Source organism: Ambystoma mexicanum, chromosome 13, assembly GCF_040938575.1.
Source record: "Ambystoma mexicanum isolate Mex_15411 chromosome 13, UKY_AmexF1_1, whole genome shotgun sequence".
Classification (NCBI taxonomy): Eukaryota; Metazoa; Chordata; class Amphibia; order Caudata; family Ambystomatidae; genus Ambystoma; species Ambystoma mexicanum.
In genome coordinates, this window is record NC_090938.1 from 134,167,932 (window position 1) to 134,186,986 (window position 19,055).

The 19,055-nt window shown below is 47.2% G+C and overlaps 1 protein-coding gene across 2 annotated transcripts in view; it reads left to right on the top strand.

The window, feature by feature from the left end:
* Positions 1–206: 206 nt before the first annotated feature.
* TULP1 (TUB like protein 1) overlaps positions 207–19,055 on the top strand; it is a 767,520-nt gene continuing 748,671 nt past the window's right edge. The window contains exon 1 of one of the 2 annotated variants that reach the window (XM_069633446.1): positions 207–574. In XM_069633446.1, coding sequence (XP_069489547.1) covers positions 528–574 — 47 coding nt within the window. In that variant the 5' untranslated portion in view covers positions 207–527. The remainder of the gene's footprint in view (positions 575–19,055) is intronic. The other variant, XM_069633445.1, reaches the window with a different exon arrangement.

Genomic DNA, 19,055 nt, shown 5'->3' on the forward strand with positions numbered 1-19,055 from the left:
CGCACTAGTGCGCCAGGCATGCACAAGCACACAAGCGGCCTCCGCATGATTCCAGCCCCCGGGCCCCCCCAGGCCCCCCCGTTAGACTGATGGGAGTACACATGTCACGCTCCTCGCTCTGCTGATCCCCTCACCCCTCGGATCTGCTTTTAGTGAATGACTGTGACAGATGCCGAATCCTGCCGCATCTCCCACGAGGATGGAGGCCTCTGAAATCCTATTAGCGAGTTTCCAGGAAGCCTGAAAAAAGTCGCCCGTGCCGCCACCATTCGCGTGCAACGTGCGGGCGCCCTCTGTGAGTGAGCTACTCACGCCGCCCGCAGGCCCTTTCCCAGAGGAGTTGGGGAGCCTGGCTTGGAACTGACATCCATTGGACTCACTGGCCGGGCTCTCTTTGGGGGCTACCCCGAGCAGGCGGGGCCGCGGGGACAGGTCTCGGCTGCTGACCACGGAAGTGGAGAGTTCAACAGCAGTCCCTGGTGTTTGCCTCCAGGGCCTGGGTGAGGACTGCACGACAGGAGGGAGCTATGCCTCTGCACTCTGACATCCTACGCGAGGTGTGGATGTCCGACACGTGAGTAGACCTGAATATTATTCCCCTGGGCCCCTGGGGTGAATAGGTGCCCGCGGATAGCGCCCCCCCTCCCCACACTTATCAGCCAGAATGCGCTCTGCCAATGCCTGGGAAGCATGAATGTGGGATGGACGGTGTGCCATGTTGCTGGCTTTCAGCGGGATGGCATGTACTCACTAGGGTTACAGAAGAGGCAGTCAGATGCCAAACTAGGATGTGACACGGCCAGGAGGGCTGGAAGGGCCAGCCCGCTTCCACTGGGTCATTGCTTCTGGAGCATGGGTGGTAGGTAGGGCTGGGGAAAGTTCAGTTGCCTGTTAGGCTAGGCTGCTACCTCTGAAAGGAAAGCACGGTGGGGCTGATATGGGACCAGCCCCCTATTAGGCTGGGGAGTGAGGCAGTTGGACTGGAGCAGAGTCAGAGAGAAGCACCAGGAGTGCACATAACCTCCTGGAAAGTAGCAATACTAGCAGACTTGTGAATGACTCCTCCCACTCCTACTGGCCTATTAAACACACCGGACTATCAGGGATTATGCATCCTCATGTAGGACAGTGCCCCAATAGTCATTGTGGGCACCTGCAGTGTTAGTGATGTGGACCGTGGTTTGTCATGTTGCTATGAACGATGCCTTAGTTACGTGGGCGATTGCACCCCACCATTACATCGCACACACAAGTCGCCTGTATTATGTTGTGTTATGTTGATTTATACTGCATACTGCTACCACTCAGGGGCAGTCTCAGGCACTCGTGTGTCTCTGCAAGAGAGGGGGACGAGGAGGTTAGTGTGGACAGGGTGAGAGGACCAGGGGCAGTCTCGGGCACTCGTGTGTCTCTGCAAGAGAGGGGGACGAGGAGGTTAGTGAGGACAGGGTGAGAGGACCAGGTGCAGTCTCGGGCACTCGTGTGTCTCTGCAAGAGAGGGGGACGAGGAGGTTAGTGAGGACAGGGTGAGAGGACCAGGGGCAGTCTCGGGCACTCGTGTGTCTCTGCAAGAGAGGGAGGTGAGGAGGTTAGTGAGGACAGGGTGAGAGGACCAGGGGCAGTCTCGGGCACTCGTGTGTCTCTGCAAGAGAGGGGGACGAGGAGGTTAGTGAGGACAGGGTGAGAGGACCAGGTGCAGTCTCGGGCACTCGTGTGTCTCTGCAAGAGAGAGGGACGAGGAGGTTAGTGAGGACAGGGTGAGAGGACCAGGGGCAGTCTCGGGCACTCGTGTGTCTCTGCAAGAGAGGGGGACGAGGAGGTTAGTGAGGACAGCGTGAGAGGACCAGGTGCAGTCTCGGGCACTCGTGTGTCTCTGCAAGAGAGGGGGACGAGGAGGTTAGTGAGGACAGGGTGAGAGGACCAGGTGCAGTCTCGGGCACTCGTGTGTCTCTGCAAGAGAGGGAGGTGAGGAGGTTAGTGAGGACAGGGTGAGAGGACCAGGGGCAGTCTCGGGCACTCGTGTGTCTCTGCAAGAGAGGGGGACGAGGAGGTTATTGAGGACAGGGTGAGAGGACCAGGGGCAGTCTCGGGGACTCGTGTGTCTCTGCAAGAGAGGGGGATGAGGAGGTTAGTGAGGACAGGGTGAGAGGACCAGGGGCAGTCTCGGGCACTCGTGTGTCTCTGCAAGAGAGGGGGACGAGGAGGTTAGTGAGGACAGGGTGAGAGGACCAGGGGCAGTCTCGGGCACTCGTGTGTCTCTGCAAGAGAGGGGGGCGAGGAGGTTAGTGAGGACAGGGTGAGAGGACCAGGGGCAGTCTCGGGCACTCGTGTGTCTCTGCAAGAGAGGGGGACGAGGAGGTTAGTGAGGACAGGGTGAGAGGATAGGTTCCGAACCAGGAGGAACTGGCGTTTGTGAGTGTTATTTTACGTGTGGGAGTTTGTGCGGGAGGCCTCAAGTGTTGTAACCGTATGGGTAAGACTCTGCCTCGAGTGTGTGGTAGTGTTTTGTGTTGGTTGTAGTGTGTTGTGTGCGTTGTGGTGGTTTTGGTAGTGCGCACTGGGTAGATATTGTACATAAGGTATCCAGAGTCACAGGTGGTTGTAGATGTAGGATATTCAGTGCCTCCGGTGTGTGGTGGTGTTTTGTGTTGGTGTTAGTGTGTTGTGTGGGTTGGTCGTGGGCACTGGTTAGATAATGTCCCTAATGATCCAGAGTCACAGGTGGTTGTAGCTGTAGGATTATTCGGTGCGTCTGGTGTGTGGTGGTGTTTTGTGTTGGTGTTAGTGTGTTGTGTGGGTTGTGATGAGTTGGTTGTGTTTACTGGTTAGTGTCCATAAGGTATCCAGAGTCACAGGTGGTTGTAGCTGTAGGATTATTCAATGCCTCTGGTGTGTGGTGGTGTTTTGTGTTGGTGTTAGTGTGTTGTGTGGGTTGTGATGAGTTGGTCGTGTTTACTGGTTAGTGTCCATAAGGTATCCAGAGTCACAGGTGGTTGTAGCTGTAGGATTATTCAGTGCCTCTGGTGTGTGGTGGTGTTTTGTGTTGGTGTTAGTGTAACTGCTGAACCCATATGCATGCATTATTGTAGGCCGACCCCGAACCCTCACCCAAAATGATTTGGCTCACAACATTTTGTCAAGTGTTGGCAATAAAAGGCCGTAGGATTTTATTGTGCAGATATGGTTATGGAGATAACAATAATCACATATCATAATAATATCATACTTTTGGGCACCGGGTCCTGAGGTTACTCCCTCTGGCCTGTGCCGCCTTCTCATGTCCCACGACTTGTTGTGGACACCGTACAGTGCCCTGTACCTCTTTTCCTTTGTTCTTCTCCCTTATTTGTAGGGTGGGAGGGTTTTGTGGTAAAGAAGCAAAGTGTGGAAGACGCTGAGTGAACAGCGAACCTCCTGTAAATTTGGGTCCCTGTTCAGGGTCCACAAACAGATTGTTATGTTAATTGAGCTTATAAAGCGCACGGTCGCCGAAGCATCATGGCGCTGAGGAGGGGGAGCTAATCTCACAAAAGGTGGCCAAGAAGAAAGAAAATTAGAACAGCATGGTCTTAAGAGCTCTTCTGAATCCGAGATGGTTAGCAGCACCTCTTATTGTCGGGGAGAGGTTGTTCCATAGTCTAGCCGCCGCGATAGAAAAGGCTCTACCCTCAATCCTTTCATGGTTGAACTTAGAAACAACTAGGAGATTGGTGGCCGAGGAGCGCAGAGTCCGTGTAGGGGTATAGTGGATACATTTCGCTTGCAAAAACTCAGCTCCATGGCCATGGACCGCCTTGTGCACAATACACAGGGATTTAAAAAGGACCTGCTGGCCCACCGGAAGCCAATGCAGTTGGCGAAGTACTGGAGAAATGTGGGCACCATAAGGGGTGCCCTTGGCTAGCCTAGCCGCCAGGTTTTGCATACGCTTTAATCGCTGTATTAGACCAATTGGCTGCGATAGATACAGGGAGTTACAATAGTCTAAGCATGAAAGCACTAGCGCAGCCACCACAGGAGGGCGGAAGGCTACTGGTATCATAGGTAGGGCCCTCTTAAGGTGCCTGATCTGGTGATGGGCGGCTTGGCACACAGCCGTAACTTGATTGGACATAGAGAGGGTAGCGGAGAGTATGACGCCCAGATTGTGTTTTCTTAGAGCATTTTGCTCTTATTTATAAGACCCAGGGGAGCCCTGGATCTTTGATGTGTATAGTAGTGGCGGCTGTGTGCCAGCCCCCGGCCGGATAGCCGACTTGTCTGGCCCCGTGAGGGGGGGCAGGTCTTTGAACCTGGGCCCTGCCTGACTGTTGGTTTTCCTTAGGTGCTTAGCACCTTGTTGCTTGGAGGAAGGGTGAGGTGATGGTTCACATCTCACCCTTCCTCGGCTTTGTGCGACAGAGACTGCGTGTCTCTGTAGCTTGTGGAGGAGAGGAGGAGGCATGGGGGTGGGTGCTGCCCCTCTCTTGGCCTGCTGAATGATAACATCAGTTACCCTGCCTCGCCTTGGGCGGCCCTGCAGCATTGCCCATAATGTGTGGGTTGTGATGGGTTGGTTGTGTCCATGGTTAGATAGTATCCATAAGGTATCCAGAGTCACAGGTGATTGTAGCTGTAAGATTATTCAGTGCCTCTGGTGTGTGGAGGTTTTTTGTGTTGGTGTTAGTGTGTTGTGTGGGTTGTGATGGGTTGGTTGTTTACTGGTTAGTGTCCATAAGGTTTCCAGAGTCACAGGTGGTTGTAGCTGTAGGATTATTCAGTGCCTCTGGTGAGTGGTGGTGTTTTGTGTTGGTGTTAGTGTGTTGTGTAGGTTGTGATGGGTTGGTCGTGTGCACTGGTTAGATAGTGTCCATAAGAGATCCAGAGTCACAGGTGGTTGTAGCTGTGGGTTTATTCGGTGCCTCTGGTGTGTGGTGGTGTTTTGTGTTGGTGTTAGTGTGTTGTGTGGGTTGGTTGTGTGCACTGGTTAGATAATGTCCCTAATGATCCAGAGTCAGAGGTGGTTGTAGCTGTAGGATTATCCGGTGTCTTGGTGTGTGGTGGTGTTTTGTGTTGGTGTTAGTGTGTTGTGTGGGTTGTGATGGGTTGGTCGTGTGCGCTGGTTAGATAATGTCCATAAGGGACCCAGAGTCACAGGTGGTTGTAGCTGTGGGATTATTTGGTGCCTTCGGTGTGTGCTGGTGTTTTGTGTTGGTGTGTTGTGTGGGTTGTGATGGGTTGGTCGTGTGCGCTGGTTAGATAATGTCCATAAGGGATCCAGAGTCACAGGTGGTTGTAGCTGTGGGATTATTCGGTGCCTCTGGTGTGTGGTGGTGTTTTGTATTGGTATTAGTGTGTTGTGATGGGTTGGTCGTGTGCACTGGTTAGATAGTGTCCATAAGGTATCCAGAGTCACAGGTGTTGGTTGTAGCTGTAGGAGTGTTCAGTGTCTTGGTGTGTGGTGGTGTTTTGTGTTGGTTTTAGTGTGTTGTGTGGGTTGTGATGGGTTGGTCGTGTGCACTGGTTAGATAGTGCCCATAAAGTATCCAGAGTCACAGGTGGTTGTAGCTGTGGGATTATTCAGTGCCTCTGGTGTGTGGTGGTGTTTTGTGTTGGTTTTAGTGTGTTGTTTGGGTTGTGATTGGTTGGTCGTGTGCATGGTTAGATAGTGTCCATAAGGGATCCAGAGTCACGTGTGGTCGTAGCTGTAGGATTATCTGGCGTCTTGGTGTGTGGTGGTGTTTTGTGTTGGTGTTAGTGTGTTGTGTGGGTTGTGATGGGTTGGTCGTGTGCACTGGTTAGATAATGTCCCTAAGATCCAGAGTCACAGGTGGTTGTAGCTGTATGATTATCCGGTGTCTTGGTGTGGTGGTGTTTTGTGTTGGTGTTAGTGTGTTGTGTGGGTTGGTCGTGTGCACTGGTTAGATAATGTCCCTAAGATCCAGAGTCACAGGTGGTTGTAGCTGTATGATTATCCGGTGTCTTGGTGTGGTGGTGTTTTGTGTTGGTGTTAGTGTGTTGTGTGGGTTGTGATGGGTTGGTCGTGTGTGCTGGTTAGATAATGTCCATAAGGGACCCAGAGTCACAGGTGGTTGTAGCTGTGCGATTATTCGGTGCCTCCGGTGTGTGGTGGTGTTTTGTGTTGGTGTTTGTGTGTTGTGTGGGTTGGTCGTGTGCACTGGTTAGATAATGTCCCTAAGATCCAGAGTCACAGGTGGTTGTAGCTGTATGATTATCCGGTGTCTTGGTGTGGTGGTGTTTTGTGTTGGTGTTAGTGTGTTGTGTGGGTTGTGATGGGTTGGTCGTGTGTGCTGGTTAGATAATGTCCATAAGGGACCCAGAGTCACAGGTGGTTGTAGCTGTGCGATTATTCGGTGCCTCCGGTGTGTGGTGGTGTTTTGTGTTGGTTTTAGTGTGTTGTGTGGGTTGCGATGGGTTGGTCGTGGGCACTGGTTAGATAATGTCCATAAGGGATCCAGAGTTACAGGTGGTTCTAGCTGTGGGATTATTCGGTGCCTCTGGTGTGTGGTGGTGTTTTGTGTTGGTGTTAGTGTGTTGTGTGGGTTGTGATGGGTTGGTCGTGTGCACTAGTTAGATAGTGTCCATAAAGTATTCAAAGTCACAGGTTGTTGTAGCTGTGGGATTATTCGGTGCCTCTGGTGTGTGGTGGTGTTTTGTGTTGGTTTTAGTGCGTTGTGTTGGTTGTGATGGGTTGGTCGTGTGCATGGTTAGATAGTGTCCATAAGGGATCCAGAGTCACGTGTGGTTGTAGCTGTAGGATTATCTGGCATCTTGGTGTGTGGTGGTGTTTTGTGTTGGTGTTAGTGTGTTGTGTGGGTTGTGATGGGTTGGTCGTGTGCACTGGTTAGATAGTGTCCCTAAGGGATCCAGAGTCACGTATGGTTGTAGCTGTAGGATTATTCGGTGCCTCTGGTGTGTGGTGGTGTTTTGTGTTGGTTTTAGTGTGTTGTGTGGGTTGCGATGGGTTGGTCGTGTGCATGGTTAGATAGTGTCCATAAGGGATCCAGAGTCATGTGTGGTCGTAGCTGTAGGATTATCTGGCGTCTTGGTGTGTAGTTGCGTTGCTGATGGTTTCTGGTGGCTGGTTCACTCTAGATGTGCCTCAGCTTCTGGAGATGCTGGGTGTGAACATTGCGTTGGTTCTTGGTTTGTTTATGTGTAGTGTGCCTAGCCTTAGCTCTGGAATGGCGTCAGCTATGATGGAGCATCAGGAAGGGGAGAGAAGGGGTTTGTAAGTCGGAGCCTCTGTCGCGGCTCTTTGGTTGCTGCTTGACGGTATCTCGCCCGGTTCTTGTATCTTGTATGTCATGAACCCAAGGAAACGTTCAGGCCTTTCTCCACTCTTAGAAAAGGAGAGGTTCCCAGAAATGGGGATTGAAGTGGAATGGGGAATGGGAGCTTTTTAGATGATTCGTCATTTGTCTTCAACCACGCAGCGTGATATTTCTTGTTATACCTGAGTGTTGCACTAGACAAAGAGAAATGCTTGCTTAATAACCTTTGTCAAGCCAATATCAAGCAGGTGGAATATTTAATTAACAGTTCCCCGGCAGTTATAAGCATTTCTCTCATACACCAGGTCATTAATTCTTTAAGCAATGATAAACTGCTCATATAATGTTCACCGAATCTGTATTCATTCATCAAGCCCCTACTAAAATGTGTAGTACATTCTATAAAGATATGGTGCCCATGCTTACTTGCATGCCACTTGCTAAAAAAAAAAAGCTATGGAGGAGCATTTCAAATCGGCATATAAGAAGGAGCTCATTTAGGTGTCCACGCCCTATACGTGCCTGGGCAACGCTGAGTAAATGCTTCAATCAGACATTCTGCAAGCCGCCTTCTTGCTTCATCCATGCTCAAGGAAGGTCTTTCCATGCCACTCGGGGTTATTTTTCCTATTTTGAGGCTCCCATGGCCTGCTGTGCACACCCACAATGCTTTAGCTCCAAAAGAACAGTTTGGGTTACTTTCTTTTCACTTGATTTTACCGTAGACTCTCCATCCCAGCACCTGGGCACTAAGACCTATCACAGCCCCTCCCCCCGCCCCCCCTACACCCTCACCAGAAATGTGATTGTCTGTTGATGTTTGGATGTTAGATATTGCCACGTCCCCTCTTAACGATCCTCTTTTTTTGTGGAAATGGGAGACTATGTAGACCCCCCGCGTGGATTTTAAACCTGGGGCATTAAAAGTTGCACACAAACAACCTTGCTCAACCCACTGAGCTGACTTGTCCCTATGCAATATGTAAAACAGAAAAGCAACAAAGGATACATTTAAAAAAAAACATCTATGTGGACAAATGAATGATTGTTAACCTATATTGGCGAGAAAACTGACCACGCCAAAAATAAATAAATTAACACAGTGTAAAATAGTGTTCCTACAACATCTCACTGACCTATCCAAGAAGGTCCTTTTGGATTTCCATCTTGATGCACAGAACTATGTACCCACAGTACCCTCCCTCCTAATGATTTGCTTTGAACCAGAATCTGCATGGCATGGGGCTTCTGTAGCGTGCAGTTGCGTGTGATCTCCAAAAGCCCACGGGAATCTCGGCGGCCCCGCAAGCGCTGCAGGTGTCTGCCAGTGAAAGGCGCTGGAGTAAACCTGGGGTGCTCCTGCCGTCCCGGAATGCGTTGCAGAAACAGTCGCTGGTCATGCTGCTCTCCGCCCTGCGTTGTGTCTGTTCCACAGGCACACACTTTTCTTTACACATCCCTCAGGCCCCATTTGCAAGTCCCCACGCTCACCTTTTCAAGCCATAAAGACACTTTTTCTGTCCTCCGCTAAATATTCCTTTTTAGTTTTGGCTATTACCCACAAGTCAACATTACTGTATTAGAGCACAGATAGGTAGGAGATGGGAGGTAAGGATGGACGCCCAGCTTGTGAGTGTTGGTTGGCTGTTTACCCACCATGCCCATGCAAAGCCCTAGCCCCCCCTCCCCCAACCCGTACCTGCCAGGACCGCCCAAAACACTTCCTCCTGGGAACTGTTAAAGGTAGCTCTATCAACGAAGTAACATCACATTTTGATTTACATAGGGCCTGCCATTGTTATTTCTAAACAGTCTTCTGCGAGTTAATAGCTTAATACCACCCCACATCAGGCTCATTGACTCGCAGCTTGCCTTTCGAAAAGCAATTAAAACCCTGCAATTTGTCTGACTCCTAATACAACCTATTGTCTAGTCAGACCCCTAGCTGTTAAAACAGGGGACCACCTTCTTCTGTTTTGTGCCTGTGATAACTGTATGTAATTCTGTAATATCTATTTCCCCTGTAATTAAGAAATGTGGGCGGCTTTTTTGTAACCCTTAATCAAGCCCTTCTTGTACTTGCCTGTGACAGTTCCTCAATGCCCCTGGGCTGTAGTGCGCTATACAAATCCAAATAAATAAATAAAATAAATTAATTGCAGCTGTACATTTGCTGTGGGTGTAATACAAATGCCTTAACCAAGTGTGCCTTCAGCCACTTGATTTATAAGCAATATGGGTATTCTCGTATCTGTTCCTTGCACTGAAGTCCTGTTAAAACAAGCATTGGCAAAGCTACCGTATTTGGCTTGCACATATGTATTGGATAAGTACTTAACCAGGCACAGCTATCATATGGTTAGGTACATCATCCATCATGGCAACGCCACCTGGCAAATGGCGATTCCATGTCAACATAAAATACAAAACTGTTGGGTTTGCCAATGATTGTTTGCTGTGAGGTCCAAATGAAAGCGTGTGTGAAGTATTTGCTGCCCCACATTGCAGCTTTACCAGGGTGAGAGCCTGCTTATCGGCAGCCCTGCAGCTAGGCTCTGATCCATACCCCAATATCTGAAGTTCTGACACTGGGGTCAGTTCTGGGTTCCTGCACAATCAGAATGGACCAGTGCTATCTTGCAGCAGTGTAGTAAATCTGGCCCCGGAACCTTATTCCTGCAAGAGGTATACATCACTTTATTTCAAAATAATTTCTCTAAAGCCACCTAATTATGCTGATTACCTCCAAAGCTCAAATTGACCATTCCCGGCTAATCTCAGACTGGCATCTGTTGCTCATCGCCCAAGTAGGGATTACAGATAAAAAAAAAAGAACACATTGTTTTTCCAGGCTTCAGAGCCATCCACAGAAGCGAGCAAGCAGTAGAGATGCCCTCAGCGATACCACGTAATAGCATGGAGTTAGGACACCGTGACCATCACAGCACAACAGCGATCCAATACCACATGGTGACTACTGACCGGAAAACACACCGAACCTCAGTGACCAGTTTCTCCAAACTGAAGCTGCCAACAGCACATCACAGCTCTCTTGCTCTGTCTCCCGCTCAGTCCTAACATGCCTGCCACCCTTCTTGCATTACAGATCCGCGAGAGCACCAAGAGACCACGCAGGTGCCAAAAGTGCGCAATATTGGTGGGCCGTTTAGGAGCCTGGGCCAGAGCGGGAAACATTCTTTCAAAGTGTCAGCAGATTGATTTTTCGTGGGTGCCCCTTGAGGCATTCGCAGGTCACTTTGGACTCTATAACGCAACCAGGGCTTGAGCCCAATGACCTGTGATAGACATAGGATGTGTGTTCTGTGCCTAGTGGGATTAAATGTACTGGCTATGGAGTTAAAGGAATGGTTCGCCCAAAAATTTTTATTTAAAAAATAGATAGGCAATATAAAAAAAAAACGATTGGCATTTTTTTTTTTCGAAGTCCCTATGTAAACTTTTGAGCAATTCAAGCTCAAAAATGTGCAAAAGCAAGCACATGGGCGCATCCATTTTATGAAATGGATGCCCGCCTGTGCTGGCTTTTGCTTTTGCGGCACTAATGAAGGAAAAGCCAGCCAGCTGTAGTAAACAAAAGCTACCACTGGGTGGCTTTTCCTTCATTGGTGCCGGGACTCGGAGGACGCGGACCGGAGACTACAGGCAGAAAAGCTGCAGCTGCATCTCGGTAAGTGCTATTTTTTTTTTTTAAAATAAGCACTAGCTGCGATTTTTTTTTCTAAGTTTTCCGGGCTGGAGGAGCCCGGAAAACTTAGAAATAAAACCGCAGCTTTAAAAATGTTGTATTTATGTTTGCGGTCGCTTTTGAAGCGACCGCAGCCATAAATACAACGTTATTGTGTTTGAAAACGCTGCGGTTTTTCTTTCTAAGTTTCTCAGGCTCCTCCGAGCCTGAGAAACTTAGAAAGAAAAACCGCAGCATTTTCAAACACAACCACGTTGTGTTTCTGCCTAAATCTGCTTTCCCATTTGGGGCTTTAGGGCTCCCCACAGGGAGACCTAGAGCCCCCAATGGGAAAGCAGATTTAGGCAGAAAAAAAATGCAGCATTTAGCATTTCCCATTTGGGGCTCTCGGGCCCCCCGTGGGGAGCCTGAGAGCCCCAAATGGGAAATCAGCTGTAGGCAGAAACACTGCGGCATGTAAACACAACCGTGTTGTGTTTCTGCCTGCCTTGGCTTTCACTTTGGGTCTCCGGTGCACCGGAGACCCAAAGTGATAGCCACGGCAGGCAGAAACACAACACGGTTGTGTTTGAAAATGCTGCGGTTTTTCTTTCTGAGTTTCTCAGGCTCCTCCGAGCCGGAGGAGCTTGAGAAACCTAGAAAGAAAAACTGCAGCGTTTCCAAACACAATAACGTTGTATTTATGTTTGCGGTCGCTTCAAAAGCGACCGCAAACATAAATACAACGTTTTTAAAGCTGCGCCATGTGCTATCTTTGAGCTTGAATTGCTCAAAATTTTACATAGGGACTTCGAAAAAAAAAATGCCAATCGTTTTTTTTTATATTGCCTATCTATTTTTGAAATAAACATTTTGGGCGAACCATTCCTTTAAGAATGTGACGCGGCCCTCTGAATACAAGGCCCAGCCTGCGATAAACATAGAAGAAATACTATGCCTAGCAAGGCCAAATGGCACGAAGGCGCTCCCAAATCCCACCACAAGGTCATATCACTTAACAGAATAGTTTTAAGGTCCAAAAGTCGAATTACATAGGCATGCACTTAGACGGAAACCTTTCCTTTAAATCACAGTTCAACAGGGTATTTTTGTTTGGGATTTTCACTTCCAGAGAAGGTTTTAGGGGGTCCCTAAACCAAACCGACTTTGAAGTGGTACTCATGTGAACATCTTGGAAGACCCTCGCATCTACTGCCCTGGGCTGCTTAAAGCAGACACAGGTAATTATGGCTCTGGCTGCAGGGGGGTAAACTGGAGACTTTCCCGGTATATGTCTGACTCTACCATAAACCCTACTGGTCCTGGACAATCACAGGACATGATCTGTTGGAAAGCCTGAACTGTCCCCCGCAGATCTTATCCGCTCTGCTGCACTAAGCAACCGCTCTGAGGCCTTGACCACTCATATGCTGAACACAACACAAACTTTAATACCTTGTGCGCCACATTCCAAGTAATTGGTAAACACCCCAAGTGTTTATCCTTAAAAATTCAGAATTTAATAAGAGATTTCTAAGTCATTGGGCCTCATTACAAGTGTACCGGTCCAGTAACAACGGTGCTGGTAAGCCTACTGGCACCGTTGTTACCGGTCTGGCACACTACAAGTCTGTGGAAAGGTGTCGTCCCGCCCACAGACTTTCACGGAAGCACCGGCACCGTTATTAACAGTGTCGATGCTTCTGTCATCCCCATTCCCATGGGAATGGGGATAAGCAATTTATCGGCGCCTGACTTCCTGGATCGCCGGGGTCGTAATTCCCTGGTGATTCTGGCAAGCCCGGCGCCAGTAAATATTGCAAGTCCGGCGGCAACCCGCCGGCAGCACCGGCAGGGTTACCGCCGGACTTGTAATGAAGCCTATTGACTTTTGCTATAGTGCTATAAGTACGGGTCATTTTGAGTCAGCACATGTTTTGCACATCAGAACATCTTTAAGACGAAGAATTATTAACCTTTAATGGGTCATGCTATGTCTTGGAACAAAAGCCCTAAACCCTCACAGGTATTCATGACATCACAAACCACTTCCAAAATGCAGTGGGCGTTCAGCAAGCCATAAATGGAACACATAGGGGCCTAGGTGAAATCCTTCCCAACGACAACCCAATCACAACTCTCAACCAATTCAAACCAATAATTGCAGGTCAAAGAAAGTTGTAAAGCAGGCCCTCAGTGGACCCCTCCTTTCAGGCATCTACAGAGAGATGTCCTCACCATAGAAAGCCAGGCGCTCTATTTTCGCAAACAGATTAACTGTTTACTGCCAAAAGGAATTGTACCAAGGTTTTCTAGATGGCATACATTAAACATCCCTCAAAATACCACAGGTGACGAGGCCGATCATAACAACTACCAACCTATCTCAAACATATCTCACCCAGCTAAAATCTTAGAAAGGTACATGCTATGAAATGACTACTACTCTGCAGGAGTACAGTGATGAGTAGTGGCTAAACTGATTAGCCAGGACCACACTACTACTAAACCAGCAGTGATCCCGATCATAAAGGTAAAACAGGAACAGCCCGAAATGTGTACCTCCTTCACCTAATGTGGTAGCACTGGCCGAGGGCAGGGCATATCTTTAGGAGGGGTGCAAGATGATAGCAGTAGAAACCCAAACAGTAATATTACAAGGTATCCAGTAATTATAACTAATACAAAATAAAGAATGCATTTATAACAGATAAAAAAAACAACGATAAAATACCGAATAAAAAAATATATATATGTGGGGGTGGCGAAAGGGGTTACATCTGGTGGGGTGGGGGTTGGGGTGGGTTTTTAAACATGGGGAAACAGGGGGCTCTGGGCAAAGGGAGCCTCCCCTGAAAAAAGAAAAAAACAAATCAGTATTTTTTTCGTTATTTTGGGTTTGTTACGATTTTATCCTTTATTTTTTGGTTTGTTAAAGTCACATAGAACTATATTACAAGAGCACTATATAAAATAATGTCAAATAAAAGATTCTATGAAAACTTTGGGCCTCATTAGAAGTTTGGTGGTTTGGTGGTAGCCTTGCTGGTAAAACCGGCAGGCTGCCGCCAAACTTCAGAACATTTCTGGCACCCGCGAATGGGCAATTACCGGGGCATTCCGGCCCACCGGACCCGATAATTGCCCTTTCACGGGCACCATTATAAAAGGTGCCGGTGAATCCGAAATGCTGTGCTCGCGGGTGCCTTTCTGGCCGCCAGGTCACACCTGGCAGGCAGAAAGGCACCCACGAACACAACTCGTAGTACGCCGGTCTGGAAACTATGGTACCGGCAAGCTTACCAGTACCGTAGATCCCGGACTGGCAAACTTATAATGAGGCCCATAGACTTCTAATTAAACAATAAAAAAGGTAAACAACTAACAAAAAATACAAGGAAAAATCCACCCTTTAAAAGAAACACAGAAAATGCACGCTGGGTAGATGACAGCACACTGGGTAGGACAGCACACTGGGTAGATGAGCAGGGTAGATCTGGCACTGAAATTGGCACAGTGTCAGTTTTCAAGGATATGTCTTTTAATAAAAAAGCAGAAAAGGGGGGCTTAAAAGTCGCCAAGCTCCTTAAAGCAGCATACAGAGCCTCTTCACAGTACCTTATTTCTTGGTCTTGGGTGATCAACAATGTCAAGCTCGGCTTCTACGCATTTTACTGCGGTTGAGTTGACGATCAAGAGGATTCAAGTCGATGAGTCCCAACAGGTTCGAGTCAGGTCAAAACAATGCTTGTGCTTAGTTGAGTCGGCGCGTTACACGATAGCTCTCAGTGGATCGAGTCTTTGGTTGTGTTGGGCCAGTAGACGAGGTTCAGTTGGGTTGATGCTCAAAAATGCTGTGAGTCAGATGCGTCCACATCAGTGATCCTGCGCTTGAGTCGAGGCACCGGATCTTCACTGTTGCAAAGTGGCACTTGGACAGCTCAACACTGCAAGCAAGATGCTTGAAGTTCGTGGTGTGCCAGAAGCAGCACCCACAGGTCTGTGTCGGCTCGAAGTCATTGAACACATCAATGCAGCTCGAGGATAGCTCGATGTGGTTAAACAGGTGTCCAATTGCTCTCTGATATCTGGGTTGCTCTGAGTCCTAATCCAGGGCACCAGGAAAAGGTGAGTCCTTCTGATGTGCTCTCACTCCGGTGAGGTTTGCTGACCCCTGTCGGAGGTTCATTCAACTCCAGTGACAGGCTATAGCTCTACTGCAGCTACAGTGAGGCCTTGGTCCAACAGAAGTTCACTCCCTGTGGTCCATGCGGGTAGAGGACAGACGCATTACCCTGTCTTGGATGCCTTTTGTCTTCACCGACTTGGTAGAGGACTTTGGCGTGGACTCCACCCCTAACAGAAGTCCAAAAGTGTATTCTTACAGTTCTTGTTAAAGCCCAGGAATGAATCAAAGAATTAGAAGCTGCCCCTCTCCTTTTAAAGGCAAAATGCCACAGAAGATTGGTCCAAAGCAAGCATGCTGTAAGGAGTCCAATCCCCGGTGTTATAACAAGTGCCCTTTGTTTTATTACATCACACACAGAGTATCTTGTTTGCAGGAAATAGAACAGTCAGTAAAGGGAAGCAAAGCCTAGCAAAAAGCAAGATGTGTGAACCTTCTCCAGGCCTACCTTACATCACTCTAACACCACTCCTTCCCATGTCTGCTAGCATCAAAGTAACTCCAGCACCCTGGTGCGAGCTTGGCTTTGTTATGTCAGAACCAGTGTTCCCTCTAAGCTGTACGCATGTGCGCTTGCCCAGCTTCCTTCTGGGTGCCGCCCAGAAGATTTTTAGCAGCGCACATAGACAATTCTCACCTATTCAAAAATATTTAATAAAGCACATGCTACAGCAATTCATTGAAATTTACGTTCTCTTAAATGAAGCAACTAGTCTTAATATTCTGCTAATTTGCATTACACTACTATGCAAGGGAGACCGTACACACCTAAAATCCCTAACAGCAAAATACACACATAAGAGGTTGAATACTAATATGAAAAACTGGCTCCATGAACAGAAGAATTTAACCAAGATATGCATGCACACATTAACCAAATGATGTACCCTCCCCACCTGCGACTCCTAAGCTTGAGTCTACCACACTTTGACCAAATGTCTCTAACTTCTGCCCCAGAACACATTAAGATGGTACCGGACAACCTTGACTCCTCCTCATTTGGCTCTGCGAAAGGTGTACCTACATCCACTTCTTTTACGTTTGTCGTAATATGAATGATCTGAGTAATATGAATAACGTTCACGTGCCAGAATTTCTGTTACTCATTGTGCCTTACTAAAAGTATGACCCACACGATACAATCGAACTACCAGCTAAAACATTGGATACTGACTGTAAGTAAGCAGGCTTTCTGGATGTGTAACCTATCCCATACGTCCTCTTCTTTGTACATATGTCCAGCAAGTGCTTTGAAGCGGCCCCCTTGCAAGTTAACACATTATAAAACTCAAATATTAATTTGCCCTGTAAGGATTTTGAGAAGACAAATGGGATCCTACTTTAGCATTACTAACATGACCCTATAAGTAGACAGCAACATTGCAATATCATTTACTTTGCCTACAAGGAATAATGGGTATGGACTATACGTGGGATTACTCGTCCATAGTATCAGGGCACCAGATATTCAGACAGGAGAATGCTTTTCACACAATCTGCCTAATTTCCAAGTGTTCAAGAGTTCCCTTTGACATAGACCGTCACACATTATATGGTAACCCCCTGCTATGTAAAAACTGTTTCACTGAGCACTGTGTAATCCTACACAATGATAGATGGGTGGGGTACGTTGCATCTTGTATGCACTGCAAAAGAATTGCATACGTGCAGAGTCATGACATTCTTAAAATGCACATAATAGGTTGAGGCATTAAATATGCCTTGCTTGCAATGTATTGTAGGTCTGCAAATATCCCAGTGAGTGTTTACTGCTACAATCCCTCACTTTATACAGTGCTCTATCAACTAGCATTGGAGGCAAACACAGGGGCTGGGGAAGGGTATGGGCGGAAGAGCACAGGTCATCACTCGTTGCGGGTGATGAACAAAGCAGCACATTTCAAAAACCAAGTCAGAAGTTTCGACAGTACACCAAAGGAAATGTGTTGCTTGTTTGCTAAAGTATAGGAAATTCTAGTACCCGTCTAGACAACAGCACCTTCTTTATCTTTCTATGCGCAGCTGCTGAGGTCTTTTCAATATAACCATTTGCTCTGCATAGTCTCTAGCATCTCCCAGCATCTTATTTAATTCCTAACAAAGAATTACAGAAACGGGATCCATAGTTACAGACGAAGGGACTCAATCTGTTCTAGCTCTTGAGGTTTGATGCCATTAACTTAAAAGGCATATATGTGATTTTCTTACATAGGGATCCATACTAAACCTCAATAAAGCTCTTGTTTAATGTGTCTAGGCTCTGGTGTGGAAGGGTGGGCAAAACTATAGATTACATGACGTTCCTTGTTATTTCACTTTCTATGTCAGGGTTACAAGCAAGGCTCTAATTAGATTTTGCTCCCTACTTGGAGTCAAATGATTTTTCAGGGTGTAAAAAAGTAGTTAGCTTTGCTAATAGGGATACTTTCTGCTTATTAAAAGTGGTTCTTCCCCTTAAAATTCCTGTTTAGTTCAGAAGAGTTCCTTCCTATGCCACTGCTCTACTGGTCACTAATTTGAAACAATATCAGTGGAGCTTTGTGGGTTGAAGCAACAAAATGTCCATTGTGTCTCGTTTTGTTAGGCACATTTTCATATTTCGGGAGTACACATGGATGGTGTTTGTCTCTTAGCTGCAAGGCTGGTGTTACCACTACCCAAAGGTCAACCAAATGTGGATAGTAAGCAGAGGCACAGGAATATTTGATCTTCGTATTCTGAGGTGCAGTTATTCTGATGCAATTATGATCCTTACACAAATTATTAGAAGCATGTTCTCCTGGCCCTTGAATTACTTCATTAAAGTGGCACTTGAACTCCTATCGCATGTTTTTTGACACATTGCTTTTAATTGCCATTAATCCATCGGCAAATGTATCATGTCTGAATTTCTTCACAGCAACATCAGTTTATGTCGAAAGCTATTTGTGTTTTGTATTACACATGAGTGATTTTCCAGTGGCATGAAACGTTTGCAAGGTACTGTGGCAGATGTTGAAGTCTTGACTGGTTGATGAGTTTTCTGTTTAATCACATATGACATATTCTATTTTAGCCTATGTGTTTGTAAAAGTGTTGTAAGATTTGTCAAGAATTGCAGTGGCAGGGAAGAAGAAATTCCTTTCCAAACTCTCTTCTGTAATGGTAGTTCACTAAATACCACTAAATACACATGCTCACTAAGTGGCTTACCTCATTAGTCAGTTGCACACATGGAAATAATGTGCGCATAACAGCAAACCAGTTCTGCACATTGAGAAAAATAATTAAAGGGAACATTGGTCAGAACCTGCCTTTGAAGCACAGTTCCCCGGGGTCCTCCTGAGGGCTGTTGCTGTGCCTTGGGAGGAGGGTGTTGCCATTCCTGCTGGAGAATTAAAGGGGCTGTATTCTGCCTATTGTTGCACATGACTGTAGTGGAAACATTCAGCCTGGACGCCAATACACATCAGTCCTGTCACATCTGTGCCCTGCTCACAGAGTTACACTGGCGTGATATCAAATTCATGTGGCTTCATAATTGTGTGCTCTCATCAGTCACCATGTAATACCACAAACAGGCTTGGTTTATATTTAGAGATTTACCTGCCACAAGACTGCTTAAGGCAGACAATTATTATAATTTAGATCAGATATGCAAAAGTTAAATCTGTCCACAGTGACTGTGTCTCAGCAGGTATCAGGGATGTACAGGTGACCTTTGAACTTTATCTGTGCCACAGCAGAGGTGCAATGTCATGCCAATTTACTGGTTTCAGTAAAGAACCTGTGTGCACTATAATTTTGGCACATATAATTTTGAAAAGGCAGTCCGATTAGCAGACCTCCCTTACAGAAACAGAATTACCAACATCATTTTATTAATCAAAGTCAAAAAAGGTAGGGCTTTCACACCCACGCCAGATGGCAT